Source organism: Eublepharis macularius, chromosome 6, assembly GCF_028583425.1.
Source record: "Eublepharis macularius isolate TG4126 chromosome 6, MPM_Emac_v1.0, whole genome shotgun sequence".
NCBI classification, from domain to species: Eukaryota; Metazoa; Chordata; class Lepidosauria; order Squamata; family Eublepharidae; genus Eublepharis; species Eublepharis macularius.
In genome coordinates this window covers 29,711,023-29,724,155 of record NC_072795.1, presented here as the reverse complement: position 1 = coordinate 29,724,155, position 13,133 = coordinate 29,711,023, and the positions used below count along the sequence as shown (strand labels likewise).

The 13,133-nt window shown below is 40.9% G+C and overlaps 1 protein-coding gene across 2 annotated transcripts in view; it reads right to left on the bottom strand.

Moving 5' to 3' along the window:
• Positions 1-13,133, bottom strand: part of LOC129332878 (caspase recruitment domain-containing protein 8-like) — a 51,465-nt gene that overhangs the window by 17,398 nt on the left and 20,934 nt on the right. Inside the window, exons 6-14 of one of the 2 annotated variants that reach the window (XM_054984177.1) lie at positions 12,919-12,966; positions 12,783-12,826; positions 12,630-12,679; positions 10,648-10,868; positions 10,308-10,558; positions 7,184-7,315; positions 6,467-6,605; positions 2,571-2,624; positions 1,807-1,887 (exon numbers count right to left, since the gene is read on the bottom strand). In XM_054984177.1, the coding sequence (XP_054840152.1) occupies positions 1,807-1,887; positions 2,571-2,624; positions 6,467-6,605; positions 7,184-7,315; positions 10,308-10,558; positions 10,648-10,868; positions 12,630-12,679; positions 12,783-12,826; positions 12,919-12,966 (1,020 nt within the window). The remainder of the gene's footprint in view (positions 1-1,806; positions 1,888-2,570; positions 2,625-6,466; positions 6,606-7,183; positions 7,316-10,307; positions 10,559-10,647; positions 10,869-12,629; positions 12,680-12,782; positions 12,827-12,918; positions 12,967-13,133) is intronic. The other variant, XM_054984178.1, reaches the window with a different exon arrangement.

The window sequence follows — 13,133 nt, the reverse complement described above, 5'->3', positions numbered from 1 at the left end:
AGGTTAGTAAATATAATTATTTCTGTATGTTTAAATCAAGTACCTTGATACTCCTTGCAAATACAGTTGCTGTATCTGTAATGTTTATTACATATGTGTTATGTTTAAATCATCACAAGAACCACAAGAAGAGCCCTGCTGGATTAGACCAATGGTTCATCTAGTCCAGCATGATGTTTCACACAGCAGGTGACCAGTAGTCCTGAAGGGCCAACAAAAAGGGCACAGAAGCCAAGGTCTTCTCCTAATGCTACCTCTTAACACTGGTATTGTCAGGTGGTCACCTGTCATACCCAACAAGATCCTGTGTAATGTTTGTGCTCTAATGTTATGGGCATAGCTGCAGGCTGATTATTTCTACAGGCTGATTATTTCTTGACTGTGATGTGCAAGTATGTAAAGGAGGGGCTGTCTCTGCCGCCTCTACTGTTATCTGTGTGTTCTCTTCACCTCCTCTCTCCTTAGCCTGGGATGTTGCACGGACACTCACGGCCTTGAGGCTTCTCATATATCAACTTTGCTCTTCCTGCCTAGATGCTTCCTTTTGAACATAGCTCTGTTACTTTAAAGGGGTGGGGATTTGAGAATTTACCCACGCTTAGCATCCTATATATGTCTTGTGCTTGTAGGAAAACGTCACTCCTGTCAAAAATGGAGTAAGATACTAAAACTGGTAGCTTTCAAATAAAGTTCTTTAACTCATGCAGTGAAGTCTTTTGAGAGTTTCCTGGCAGATCCTTACAGGTATTCAGAGGTTTGCTGATTTTGTATATGGAGATTCCCTTTACTCACCATGGCTAGTAGCCATTGATGGACTCACCTTCCATGAATCTGTCTAATCCCCTATAAAGTCATCAGTAAAAGAGTTAATATGTTATAGTCAGTGTTGGACTGAGGTTGGGGAGATGCAGGTTCTGCAGTGTAACCATACTCCAGTAGAAGACCACTGAAATCAGTGTACCTAAACTGGAGTAGCTCTACATAGAATTGCTCTGATAGCTCCCCACCTTAGCCAAGGGGCTGCCCTTGAAGACAGTCCAAAAGCTACAGCTGGTACAGAATGCTGTAGCCAGAACGATGACTGAAGTGGATCATAGGGACCATATCAGCCCATTCTTGTTCCACCTGTACTGCTTCTGGATTCAATTCAAGGTGCTGGTATTGAACATTAAAGCCCTATAAAGGTCAAGACTCGTATACCTTAAGGACTGTCCTCTCCCATATGAACCTACCCATCCACTCCAGTCGTCTTCAGAGGCCCTGTTTCAGATGCTTCTGCCATATGTGGCTACACAGGTGTCGACCTGAGAAACAGCCTTCTTGGTCATGGCACCAAAACTTTGGAATGCCCTCCCCAGGGAGATTAGTTTATCTCTCTCTGGTCTATTGGTGTCTTCCACCAGCAGGTGATGACATTTCATTTCATTTGGCATATCCCCAGTAAGTGTTATGGACCCTCCTCCCTATTTTTGGTGTTGTGCATTTATGTATTCATATGTTTTATTGAATTATTTTATATATTATTTTAAATACTGTTTTAATGTTCAAATGTTTTCATATTTGCCGCTGTGAGGACCCTATTTTGGTGGAAAGGTGGCATAAAACTGTTATAAATAAATGAAGCTCATTGGGTGAGCTAGAGCAAGGTGTTCTCTCTCAGCCTAACTTACCTCATCCTAACATATAAGGATAAAATGGAGGGGGCTAGAATAGTGTACACTGCCCCGAGGAAGGGTGGGATAAAATAATGACTAGATCATCTCTATGCTATACGTGCTGGGTTTTTTAACTGAATAAATCCTTTACCTGTAGTGTCGTTACCTTTCAACCGTTTATTGCAAAACTCATCTTCTGACAGGCTGTTGCTGGATTTTCGTCTTCTGATGCCTAAGGAACACATGGTAAAGAATAGTGTGTCACGATGCACAGTTTGTTGCATCTTCTAAATATAAACACAAGAACTTGGATCCAAAGATATCAACACATGTGAAGGAAAATGAGAGTTGGGGCAGGGGATTCTCCATCCCACCATTTAATTAATTTTTTTCTCCTGACAGTGGGAAATGATAGTCAGAGATAAGGCATTGGTTAGTCTTAAAGGTGCTACTGGACACTTTTTCATTCTTCACACACACCCATACCACTGTGGGGGGAAGAGCCCTGGTAATATCTGCAGACTGTCTTGGGGTCTTTCCTTACACCTGCTACCTTTGAACAGAGATGCCGGGACTGAACAAATGACCTTCTACATGGAAGGTATGTATTTTACTACTGAATCACATCCCCTCCACCAAGCTCCTGATATTCTTCCTTCTGATATGAAGGGAATGCTGATTCTTCCTCCTTTCTGCCTGCAGATTCCAGGATTCAAAGGATTGGGGGCGGGGGGAAGGTTTTCCACTCCTGCAATGGATTCAATTTAATGCATGTAAGGTTGCTAAAGACACTTAAAAGTCCCATTGGGAGCTTTTACATAAATCTCAAAATGAATTAATATGGAGAGTATTCTCATTCATAGCAAATGTTATTGCACCCGGTGGATTGTACTAAATAATGTCTACGTAACTTACTGCCAGTGCGTCTTCTTTGCTCGTTGTCATTCTGGTTATGTTGGATCCAGTCACCTGTAAAACGGAAACGTTCCCAAAAGAAAATAAACACCTGCAATACAGTAATCTGCACTGCTAACAAATACACCAGGACTTTCACACACACAAAATAAGCCTCTTTCTCCTTGTCAGCAAACCATGAGCTGAACCAGTGAAAGGGATTTTTACAATTATCTTTCTATTTTCACTTTTTGTCAAAGTATTTCATCTTACTGATTGTATTGTAACTGCAAGAAAATACTGTAAGTTTTTTTGGAATGGTCCTATATTTTCCATTATACTCATTACCACAACTGTTAAAACAATGCACAAAACTTCTAAACTAAAAAGAAACAAAAGAAGTATGAAGTCATTGCTAAAACTACAAGCATCAATGACCCACTAAGAATCCTTTTATTACAGCAGCTAAAAGCTAATCTCAAAATGTAGTGCTTTTGGAAGACAGTGTGGCTTCACTGATGGTGCACTTGCTAGCTGTGGAAAAACCCTTCTCCAAATTTGTTTTGCAACCAGAGGTATACAAACATGGTTAGCAGGTTGCCAGTTACCCTCTTTACTCTAGTGACCATATCTGCCAAGTATGATCCTCTACCTTACCCTGAGTTCTCTGCATATTTCAGACAATTCATTGAGGGAGTGCTTTCTTCTGAAAATACAAGACTTCCTTCAAGAGTACAATTCCAGATAGCTGCATCAGTAGTGCCTTAGGCTTTGTGAAATCTCCAGGGAACAGAATTTCATTTAGGCAGATACTAAGAATGCCTTAGACTGCCAGATTTTTGATCATCAGATACTTCCTATGCCTTTAAGTGCTATGAGGCAGGGTTTCTCATGGTGCCTGTAGGCCTCATGGCATTTGCCAGTACTTCCCTTGGTACCCGCTGAGCTTTTCAGACAGTGGGTGAGGCTATTGTAAGGCAGGGCTTGTTATAGACTGCCCTCATTAAAATGAAAGTTTCCTTCTGGAGGATTAGGAAGACTAGTAAGTAAGGCTTTCCTTCTTCAGTGTGTGGTTCCATTCCCCCTTCTAGCTTTCCTTCTTCCCAAAAGATGTGAGGAGGAAGGTATTCTGTCCTGTGGCAGCCATTTTGGGTTTGGCACTGGCAACCAGCAGGAGGATGGGACTGGGGACATGGTGAGAGGCCAGCGGCAATAGCATAACATCACTTCCAGGAAAAACCTGGAAATGACATCACACTTTTCTAAGAATTGGGAAAAACTTTATAGTAACCACCGAGTTTTTGGTGGTTGTCAGAGACATGGGATCACTTACTGGCTTTATCTGGAAATGAAATCATGTCATGATGATTTCTCCCCCGCTGTTCTGAGTGCCTGTGGGAAACGGGAATTGGAAGCAGAGGACTCCCTACTCTGCCAGGAGACTGGCAACCGCCCTGTCAAAATTGAAAGGATGCCTGCAGGCTCAAAAAGGTTGGGGGACCCTGCTCTGAAGCAAGGAGAATGCTTGGCATCTCCAGTTCCCACTCCACTGTTCACTATCTGCTATGTCTAAGTTGGAAGGACAGTAAGCTGAGGAAGAGAGCAGGCGTCAGTGAACCTTGTTTCAAAAATTTTTAGATATAGGCATAACCTCCCAGCAAAGTCCTAATAAGCCCAGATCTGTATGACCTCATTGCCTGTAGGAATGGTCCATGAGGCAATCATAGCCAGATTTAAAGAGTTGTGGAAAATGTAGGGAAAACAAGTCTTAAAACTCAGATCATGCTGATTCGGAGAACTCTGATAGGCATAAAAAAATCCCTTCTCCACTTGCACAAGTTTTTCCATCCAATGCCAATCTGCCCTCTATTCAGTAAAGAGAACATGGAAATCTATATATAAATGTCTCCAATGTGTACAATCTACAGAGCCTGTGCAGTCTGAGTTAAAGGAATACCTCATTTTAGTCAGCCCAACTATATACATATTTGCTCTTAAGAAAGACCCACTGAATTCAACAGACTCCCTCCTAACTAAGTGTGAACTGGATTTCAGCTTCTGTCATATTTATATACACACACCTTTGTCTTCTTGCAATAGTAATGTTGGATAGTGCTCAAATATGGGAAATCTAGTCCCAATATAAATAGGATCTGAATTTTAAAATGTACAGTTTTTGCCATCATACCTGAAGAGTAAAAATCTTTTAGGATGTGCAACACACAAATCGCAAAATTATCTGTCATATAATTTTCATTATTCTATGCCTTTTCTCACATCACAGATCTAAAAGCTCTGGTCTCTCCTTTTTGCAGTTTAACAGTTTTGTCTATTGATTGAATAAAAGGTATTAGAGAAATAGTAATCTGAAAAGCATTGGTGAGAATTAAAAAATAAACTGGCCAGTCACTGCAGTCTGTATTTTAAATATTCATTTTAAAAATTATTATTTCAGTTGTAGTAGTAAAAAATTTATATCATAAAACACACAACACAGTACAGCAATAATATCAAAATAATTATCCTGTTCATTTTAAACATTATATACCTAAAGCATTTACTCTAGTCTATTTCAAGAGGAAATGTTTTAAATTACTATTTTCTTTTGTTGTGGACAGAACACTATTCAGTTCAAAGACCATGACTGAAAGAGAGTACGTTCTATATACAATTCTATACACACAGAATAGACCCTTAAGAATCCGGATTGTTCTTTAAACTCTCCTAAGTTTAGTTAGGGAGCAATTAAAGAGAAACTATCACCACTGAAAATGCAGCCTATTTCCACTGAACCTCTGGAATTCACATCAAACCCCCAAACCACTGTTTGACCTCAGAGGAATTTAAAGAGATGTTTCTAGTCCTGTGGATGTTCCGTGGGGCAGCTTGTTGATCAGAAACCCTACTCAATCTCCCCACATTGGCTGTATGTGCAGCACATCATGCACTTTTGGACTGCAACAAATGTGCTGCCCACAGTTCACCACTAAAATACATCACTTAACTAGAAATTAAAGCCATGGGGCTTGAGAGTTATGTAATGGTTCAAGTATCTAAGACTGGAGAGACAAGGGCCGAATCCACACTACCTATTTGATTCCATGGCTTTTTCGCAAGCGGCGCACTATTCACGCAGATACTCACACGCTTTCCCATTTCGCGTGTTCCCCGCCATCACTGCACCACTATTGCGCCTTCCCTCCAAACCACGTGATATTCACGGAAATCCGTTTTCTTCCCTTTTTTTTTTAACAGTGCATTATGTTCGGTATACTGGTAAACCAACCCTAGTGAGCAGCAGTTTGCACGGGAAAAGAAACTGTCACTGGACCATGCGCATGTCGCACGGGGACTGTTTCCCTATTGAGTTTCCCAATTTTCACTAGTGCGAGGTGCTAAGCTGAGCAATCCTGTATTTCCAACAATGGTTGTCTCCAGGGAACAGCAGGTGTGGGAAACAAATTCAAGATATCGGTATACCGGATAATTGACCCCTTTTTTTAAAAAAAAGGGAAGTGACATGCGCCATCAATTCTGACGGCAGAGGATGGAACCGCCCACGGTAACACTGTACTCGGTGGCGTGTGGAGAACTGATTGCGCCATGAAGACACATCGGAAGGGTGGATGTGAGGATGCACAGCCTGGTAGCGGAATAAAGGTGATTGTCACGACAGTGCAAGATAAGCGGAAGATGAGTGAGTGTGGATTTGCCCAAGGTTCAAATCTCCACTTGAAATTATGATGCTGGTTGGGTGACCTCGGGCCACTCACATTCTCTCAGCCCAGCCTACTTCATGGGGTTTTTGTGAGGCTGGAAGTAGAAGCCTTGCGCTCCTTGGGAAAAGGCCAGGATAAAAGTTTCATTGATAGCAAATGCACAGACTGTGCATTGGATTCTGGCTAACGAATACTTACATTCCCTTAGCTTTGCTTTCCAAACAATTTCCTGAGATTCCAGTTCTACCAAAGATAATGAAAATTCCATGGGTTGTTCTAAATATACCTCAATATAACTTTTCACTTTTAGGAGAGAGTCATCGACAAATTCAATCTCCTAGAAAGTAGATATCAAAGCGTTAATAACTCCACATTTATTTACTTAAAAATAGTTATCCTCCACCTCTTTCTACAAGTATCTTCAACGCTTACAGAATAAAACACAAAAAAGGACAGAGCAGCAGCAAGAAATCAAGATAAATATTAGCAGATAAATTAAAAGATTGTAGTTTCAGCACCAGGACACCTCTGCAGGAGAAAAGTTCCAGCTACTACACCACTACTAAGAAGGCTTTGTTCCACCTTCATTCTTAAAGTGGGTGATCAGAGACATGGATCTCTGTTAACATTCTCAACCAGCCAGCAGGTTAAGGGGAGGGCGGTCTAGAAATGTGATTAAATAAATAAATAAATAAATGATTTGTTTCAATTTCAAAGCAAACAGCATTTTTAGTTAAACATTTATGATTCCGTAAGAGATTTTACTAAGCTATGTAAAGATTTTTAATCATGTCCCAGGATTCGGTTACAATAATATCCACGTCAAAATCACAAGTACAAAAGAATAAAATTCACCACTTTTACAAAGTGATGCAACTTGTTGACAAGCCAGTTATATAAGAATGAAGAACATACCTCAGGTGTTATTTCAGCTTCTGGTTCGCTAATCAATCTGTATTTCTTCCCACTTTGGAGTAATTTCTGACAAGGGGGCTTCTCAATTTTAATAAATTTCTTACCGGAAAGTTTTACTGCTTTTGAGACATCCTAAAAGTGAGACAGAAGTTTAGTGAATGTCTGATTGAAGAAATTGAAGAAGTACAGCTACATTTGAATATACTTCCATATCAAATATTTTGAGAAATAAGGGTTTACCTGCGCACACACAAACAGACCTGAAATTCATTAATCAAGTGGCTCTTAAGATATTGTTTAATGGATGACTGGCTTAGCATTTCTGCTACAGAATATGCAGGGTAGTAAATTAAGCACGTGTTACATGGATTGCTCCATCTGGTTATATGTCCCACTGAAATCAATGGGACAAAGTAGACGCTCTTGCTTATCAGTGATTCAAACAAGGTAGTTCATAGAGCCCTTCTCAGTGGGGGCCAAGGCTATGCAAACTAGGGTTATCAAGATGGGTAGCTGTGTTAGTCTGTCTGTAGCAGTAGAAAAGAGCAAGAGTCCAGTAGCACCTATAAGACTAACAAAATTTGTGGTAGAGTATGAGTTTTCGTGAGTTACAGCTCACTTCTTCAGATACAGCTAGAATGTGAGTCCATTCTGCTATTGTTGTTCACTGGCTTTTGTCATTTACCTGCTATTGTCATTCAGCATCTGAAATCATTCCACTCATCAAGATATAAGGACAGATGGACTCATATTCTACCTGTATCTGAAGAAGTGAGCTGTGACTCACAAAAGCTCATATGCTTCCACAAATTTTATTAGTCTTATAGGTGCTACTGTATTCTTATTCTTTTCTAGTGTTATCAACAAACTGAGAGGGCATGACCAGGCCAGTTTATGCAGCTGAGGCACCAGTTGCCACACTATAGATGTGGGAAAGGTAGTTTTCTGGACATTTGAGGCAAAATTTAACTTGGCTATCATGTGAACCTATAAAGCTGACTTATAATGAATCAGATCATTGGTCCATCAAGGTTAGTATTGTCAACTAAGACTGGCAGTGACTCTCCAGGGTATCAAGGAGATTTCTTTCACATCACCTACCATCTGATCATTTCAGCTGGCAATGTGGGGGATTGAACATGGGGCCTGCTGCATCCCAAAAACATGTTCCACAACTGGGCCATGGCCCCTTATAGCTAGACATCATTACCCAAGTCTTCCCACAGAATGGGAGAGCCAGTAGTGCTGAAAACCCTGGCTGGCTAGTTGCCTGGCCTGCTCATTCATTGGAGCTGCAATATTTGCACTTACGCTGGCAATCATGGCAGAGAACAAGGATGGGCAGTAAGGAGGAACCATGCTGGCTGATTTCCTTGAGCTCACTTCACTTCCACTGCCTGCCTACAGCTCTCCTGCTCACTATTTTGTTTGCCTACAAAGGGAAAATGAGTTTCAAGCAATAAAGGAGTGAAGGTACAAATAAGTGTGCTACTGCCTGCATGTATAACATAGGGGCAGCCAAAAATAAGACCTGGCTCATCCTCAAGCCAAACTCATCTTCTGTGTGTGTATGAGTGAAAAGGAGCTTGAATATTAACTGGATCTTGGTGTCTGTATGTGTGCTGCATGAGGGAAAAGTTTGTGCCTTTCTCTTCCCATAACCATATAAATGCACACATGTGACTGGACCTGTAATCTGTGGCTTGGGTCGCTTTCTTATCTGCTCTGTACGTAGGTCACTTCCTAAATTCAGATTGTGACACAATAGTTGCCTGAATTATGCTGACTTGGGGGTGGCTGGAGAGATACAATGTGAGCACCGTATTGCTTGGTTGTAAGCACATACTGTAGTAACTTGTTTCTCCCACAAACCCCATTTGAGGGAATAAAGTTTTGGGCCTAGGTTGGTTAATGGAAGGAGGAATGAAAAAAGAAAGAAGTGGTGCCTCCAGTCTACTGGCTTCCATTACTTCTAATCAAGAGCAGGATTACCAGAAAATTATAGGGGGCAGGGGCAGACTTCAAAGCAGTACTCCAGTGCCTATAATCCAAGTACTAATCAGACCCAACTCTGCTTAGCTCTTGAGATCTTACTAGGGATGCCATCCCCTTGCTAGGGTTGGAAGATCCCCTGATCCATGCCACGACTTAACTGACCAATGGGGGGAGGAGGTATAGGGAGGCTGGCCAGAGCACATGGCAGAACGGTGCCATGCATGCTCCACAGGCCCCCAATTACATCACAACTGGCTTAAGTGCTGGGGTCTTAGCAGTGCCAATTCCTAATGAATCAGCCGCGCTGAGACCCCATCACTTCCAGTTTAAACCAGAAGTGATGTCATCAGGATCCACGGAGTGCACATGAACAAAAGAAAAAAAGCAGCACCCTGCCTTAGATCAGATGACAGCGGGCATGTTCAGGGTGGTATGGTCATAAGCAGGGCCTATAATCATTGTTTACCATTCACAAGTACAAATAAAAATATAAGCAGAACTTTTTCAACAAGGAGGGATGAGTAATGAAAGTACGATATATATGCTTAGGCAACACGCAGCTTGGAACAGAGTTAAAGAGTCTTTTACTTTCTCTCTGAGGCCTTCTGCAAGTCTCTCTCAAACGCTCCTGCTGCTTGGCTGGTTCTCTGTGGTGCTGCTGCAGATCTCCTTTAGGCTCCTCACCAGGCTATGCTGTTTTCTGCAAATGCTCCTCCTCTGTCTTCCTTTCTCTTCAGAAATCTTTCTTTTCACTCAGAAATCTCTCTTCTCACACACGTTTTACATTTTCCTCATAGGGACAAAGTACCTTTCCCCCAAATGGCAACACAGGGCCAAGCCCAAAGGGCTTACCCAATATATACCCTAGAGAAACACCTTGCTTTCTATGGGCGGTGCCCCCTGGGCACACACAGGCTCCACCCTTGGCTCAAGCAACTCTGACACCTGACCCACCAAGCTCTTCCTGCAATTTGCCTCAAGCCTCAAGCCTCAAGCCTCATCCAGCTGCCAGATTTTTTTTTCAGGAGTTAACAGCCTACCAACACCAGGGATAAAGCAGAATGACATAGGGGAAGCAAAAAAACAGGGGGTTCATGTCTGTATATTCGAGCAAAAATGTCAACCTCACCTTTATAAATGAGTCATTGTTACTTGCCACATAGACACGGAATGATAAGGAAGGGTGATCATTGACAATTTTGTATAAAAGAATCACCCCGTGGTAATACACCGGATCATGGTTCTGAAGAACTGGTCCAACAGGAGACAGCGAGCTCACTTGCCATTTGACATGCGTGGCCGAATGGTCAGCAGAACCCTCAAACTCTGGGCCATTGTTTTTGAAATGGAACACTTTGAAAGTTGTGTCTGATAAATGATCTGCAGAGAAATATCAAACTTTAGCCTTTTCTAAACGTTCAATCAGAGTGAATGTAATAATGTGTTTAAGATCACAGCTCAGTCCTTACCATTCAGGCAGAGGGTATGTGGAAACTGAATAGAGGTAAGGACAGAGGCTGAGGTACACGTGACATCAAATATAGGGCCTCCAACAATCCAGGGCTCTTTAATATAACTGGCATACTTGCTCCAAGACAATAGGGAATATTTAATGACAGCAGCTTTGGTAACTTCAAAGATCAATCCTGTGACAGCACATTGGTAAACCCCTTCAGCATCCAGCTTCAACCTACATTAAACATATATGTGATAAATAGAGCACAGTTTTTATTATATGCAACATTCTTTCCTCTGTATTCTCTCATCCTCCTAAATATGAAGTGAAAATGTATGAACAGAATACCGATGTAGTCACAGCTGTACCTTATCTAAACAAGGAGCCAGCTCCATACTTAATGTGTATTCTGACTTCTTAAGGAAAGCGCTTTTAACACACAATTATGATGATGATGAATAATGATCTTCATTTAAAATAAATTTTTTTCTTCAAATATTTTTACAATAAAAAATAAAAAGACTGTTGTGCAGTATTTTAAAAAGTAGCAAAACTGAGTACAGAAGTTTCTAGCTCTCCACTATCTTTGGTTTAGGCTGTTTAAATAGTTACAAAGAAAGTGCTGCTTTACACAAAAAAGTTTGAGGAGGTTTTAGTTGATTACATTTGTATAAAGCAGACTTAACTTCCACAACTTTGGAATATGCAAAGTAGAAGTCGAGATTCTACTTTGTAATGTACTAGGTAATTCAATGTTTTTTAATAAATAACATCCTACAATTATCAAGGTAGCTAGGACCATCTATTTTTGATTAAGAAAAAGAAGTATCTCTTTTCCTGCTTTTGTCTTTCATCTCCTGTTCTCTCTCCAACAATATCTTCCAAGGGTAAGGCAGAGGAAGAAGGAGAGAACTACACACAGCCATTTGAGAGATACACAAATGAAGAGCTAGAGTGGGAGAAATTCCCATTCCATCCTTCAGCCTCCTCTACTGTGTGAAAGTGTGATGTATGTGTTTATGCATGCACAAGGATGGATGTATCACCAGACATATGTACGAAACAATTCGTCCACATTTATTTATTTACAATATGTAAATATATTGAATATATAATAGAGATGGGCACAAAACGAACTATGAAACAAAATTCTGTACGGAACAGCTGGTTCGTAGTCAAAGAACCATGCGTTCTGTGGGACCGCGTTTTTCCGAACCAAACAAACTTTTCTTACCATTCTGTTGCCGGTTTGGACACTTTTGGCACCAAATACTCCCTTACCCAGGCAACGGTGGCAGTCTTTAGCTTGCCCCCAATCTGAGGCCTCCAGGCTTGATTGGCAGCTGTCCTTGCCAACTAGAGAGCTCCCACTCTGGCCTATCCAGCCAGGAAAAGGGGGGAGAGGGTTAGAATCTCCAAGGCAAGTGAGGAGATGGGTCTTCAGCAGCCATGGTAACACCAATCTCTTCCTTCCAAATCCATGTTAGGCAGGTTTTTCTGCCAACCAAAGTGCTCCTGTGTTGTTCAATCTCTTGGCTTTTCCCATAAATAGGGGAAGCTGTGTGATTCATGGTTTCAGTTTCTCTAGAGTGGGAGAGGGAGGAGAGTTTGGTGGCTGGCTGTGATGTTGCCCCCCCCCCCCCGAACCGGTTTGGAAATTGGGTGAGTTCGTTAAGTTCGTGTTCCGTGCTCCACGGAAATTAACGAACCAGTTCGGGTTTTTTTGTTCCATGTCCATCTCTAGTATAATAGTAAATCACAATTAAACAATGGTAATCAAATGCAAATTATGAACATATTTACTTGTAGTATGGTCATCTCTAGTATATACACATTGACAGTGTATGTATGTGTCTGTGTGTATTTATATCTATCTATACACACGCACACACAATATGTATATTCTGCTTCTCAAAGCATTTTAGAAGCTTTGTCAAAGCAAGTCTGTTCCATAAACTTTCAGAAGTTGACACTTATATATTAAACAAAACTTACCAGAATTGTCCTCTGGAAAGTCTTCTGGGAGTTACTTGCTCTTGCTGCCCCTTTATGATATAAATAATGATAAAAAACCTGAATTAGTAAGACAGCTACATGACTTTAAAAAGGTTTAACACAAAAATCGAGATTCACGTTTTTAAAACCTACTTGTTGAATCCTGCAACGTTCGCAGTGATGTTGAGAGTTAACCTCTAATTGAAAAACAGTAAGAAAACAGTATTTTAAAAAACTGAATGGAATTAAAAGCTGTCCAATAAACATTATCTGAAGAACGGTATTGTACCTGATTTAGCACAATTTGAGCCAGGTGCTTCGTCTTCTAGTTCCTTGTCTGAGAAAAAAAATTAATTTGTTTCAGTGCACTGTTAAGAGTGAATAGCAACTTGAATTAATACTTCTGTTTCATCACTATAGTAAACTGGCTGACATGTATACAGAGATGTGACCTGCAAAAATGTCTCACCCCAGAAAGATACAAGAAGAGTTTGTACATCCTTA